This window comes from Schistocerca americana, chromosome 6 (genome assembly GCF_021461395.2).
Source record: "Schistocerca americana isolate TAMUIC-IGC-003095 chromosome 6, iqSchAmer2.1, whole genome shotgun sequence".
NCBI lineage: Eukaryota > Metazoa > Arthropoda > Insecta > Orthoptera > Acrididae > Schistocerca > Schistocerca americana.
The window spans coordinates 535,661,646-535,664,085 of NC_060124.1; the positions used below are offsets into that span (position 1 = coordinate 535,661,646).

Consider the following 2,440-nt stretch of genomic DNA (forward strand, 5'->3'; position numbering starts at 1 on the left):
GTAAAGTACTGTATCTTGTTCAGTCTGAATACACATAAGACAGGACATTAGGATTTCTTACCATCCAGCTTCAGACACTACTACACATAGGTTCAGAAAACTTGGTTTGCTAAAATTAACAAAAAATCTTGCAGATAACTATAATAAAAATTAAATTGCCGAAAGGGGCAATTTAGTTTTTATTAATTACCTATGTAGCAGCGGTGCGTAGAACTTGCGGTTTCAACCCTGAGCTGCATATGTTGACAGATGGAGGAGGAGGAGGAGGAGGAGATGAGTGTTTAACGTCCCATCGACAACGAGGTCATTAGAGACGGAGCGCAAGCTCGGATTAGGTAAGGATGGAGAAGGAAATCAGCCGTGGCCTTTCGAAGGAACCATCCTGGCATTTGCCTCAAGCGATTTAGGGAAATCCGAAAAACCTAAATATGGACGGCTGGACGCGAGTTTGACCCATCATTCTCCCAAATGCGAGTCCAGTGTGCTAACCACTGCGCCATCTCGCTGGGTTATGTTGACTGAAACTTATTTTCTAACAATAGCTGTAAGTATTCTATGAAAGGCCGCGTCCACGGCGTGTAGTTTCGATTAAACTGCAAAAGTAAAATTTCCTTTATGAAATAGAAGTACAGTAGAGTCTGGATTATCCGATTTTTTTTTTTTTTTAGTTTCAAAATACTATCATCACTTTACTCATTTTAACAGGCAATACAAACAGAAGGAAATGACACATTTAAAACAAATTACCAGGTAAAGATACGAAAAGTTGAACACCATTTGACATATTCACGAGAGATTATTCACTATTCTCTAGACAGCTTTCCAAAAATACTTTGACACATATTTTTAATTTCGTCGTTGTGCGTATATTCTGCTGCTAAAATAGCGTTACCAACGGCAGCAGTTTCCTTCACAGCGGATGCTTGGACCCATATTCTTCCATTCATTCCAACAGCTATCTCGTGTGGTATACTGGTCCCTAGAATACGCAGCAATGGACAGTTTTTGCGGAGTATTTTCCTTATAAGATTGAAACTACAGCTGAATACGAATCCACCTTCTGGTGCAGGGCCAAGCTTGCCCTTCTTTCCATGGGAATCAACACAAACCAGTTCTGGTTCCATGTCCTTACTTGGCGATATCAATTTGGCAAATACGATGTCTCCAACTTGAACATTTGGTCGGTTCTTCTTCGTCGCCCCCTCGATGGCAAGATAGGACAGAGAAACTTGCTCGCTGGCACCGATGCCAACTTTGAATATGTTACCAGACTTATTAGTTATTGTTCCAACAACTGTTTCTCCCTTGCCTGGTATGTAGCGTTTCTGATGATAACCATCGACAAAATATGTGTTGGCACCTTTTTGCCTGATTATTCCACACCGTGACACAATCACTTTATCAGTTTCTAACCTAAGCCCTGGTCCTATTACAGATTGTGTTTTACCCGGCGGAAATGGAAGACCTGCAAAATTGTCACCTGGAATAACAACGTCACCCACTGAAACATCCATGGTCCATGTAAGCTATAAAGTCTCGACTAAACCACGCTGTCATATACACAACAGGGAATTGTAATGTGCTTTAACTTGCTGCCAGCGTTAAAACTATTTAATCTGAAGGTTTCGTGGAATAGCATGTGTTGCACAGATAATATAATTGTTGCCTCTCTACCTCCTTCTAAACATTAACTGCTTTCATCAAACATCGCACCCAAAAACGCTAGCGCCACAGTTCAATCTTCGGTTATCCGACCTTCTGTGTTATCCGACCCTTTCACCGCGCCGGCCGTGCGCCAGCCGACGACATGTCAGTGACTAACGTGTTGTTTGTTGATACTCAGTTCATTGTCGCCGTCTGCTACTCCTCACTCCTCAGTGCTATCTTACATCTGTAGTGGAGTGGACGCGTTGCACTTTGTTTATTGTAAAAATTTGTGGTGATTGCTTCAAAACGGAAAAAGGTGGTCGTTTCAATGGAAGAAAAACTTAAAGCTTTAAAAAGAATAGACAATGGTGAAACTTTATTAAAAGTGGTGACAGATTATAACATCGGGAAAACAACAGTTGGAGACTGGAAAAGGAACCGCAATGAAATTAAGAAGTGGTGTTCTCAGCGAGCAACCGCGGCTGTTTTGGAAGATCGGAAAACTATGAAAAAAAGTGATTATGAAAAACTAAGTGAAGCTTTGTTCCCATCGTTTACTCAACATAGAGATAAAGGTGTAGCCATGTCGGGACCTATTTTGTAGGAAAAAGGCGTGAAGTTTCGTAACGAACTAAACGAAGGTGAACCCGATTTCACAGCTAGTGGAGGCTGGCTCGATAGATGGAAGATAAGGAATTCGGCAACTTAATGTCTGTGGTGAAAAGCTTTCAACAAATTTTGAAGCTGTTCAGTTGTTTAGGAATAAACTTCACAAGGTATTGGACAAGGGGGT

The 2,440-nt window shown here is 41.3% G+C and overlaps 1 protein-coding gene across 1 annotated transcript; it reads right to left on the minus strand.

Moving 5' to 3' along the window:
• Positions 1–803: 803 nt before the first annotated feature.
• Positions 804–1,514, minus strand: LOC124620271 (exosome complex component RRP40-like). Its single transcript, XM_047146939.1, has one exon. The coding sequence runs from the start codon at positions 1,512–1,514 to the stop codon at positions 804–806; it is 711 nt and encodes a 236-aa protein (XP_047002895.1).
• Positions 1,515–2,440: the final 926 nt, after the last annotated feature.

What these genes read in the sequence shown, in the direction of transcription:
- LOC124620271 (XM_047146939.1), bottom strand. Translation starts at nt 1,514, where the DNA reads ATGGATGTTTCAGTGGGTGACGTTGTTATTCCAGGTGACAATTTTGCA.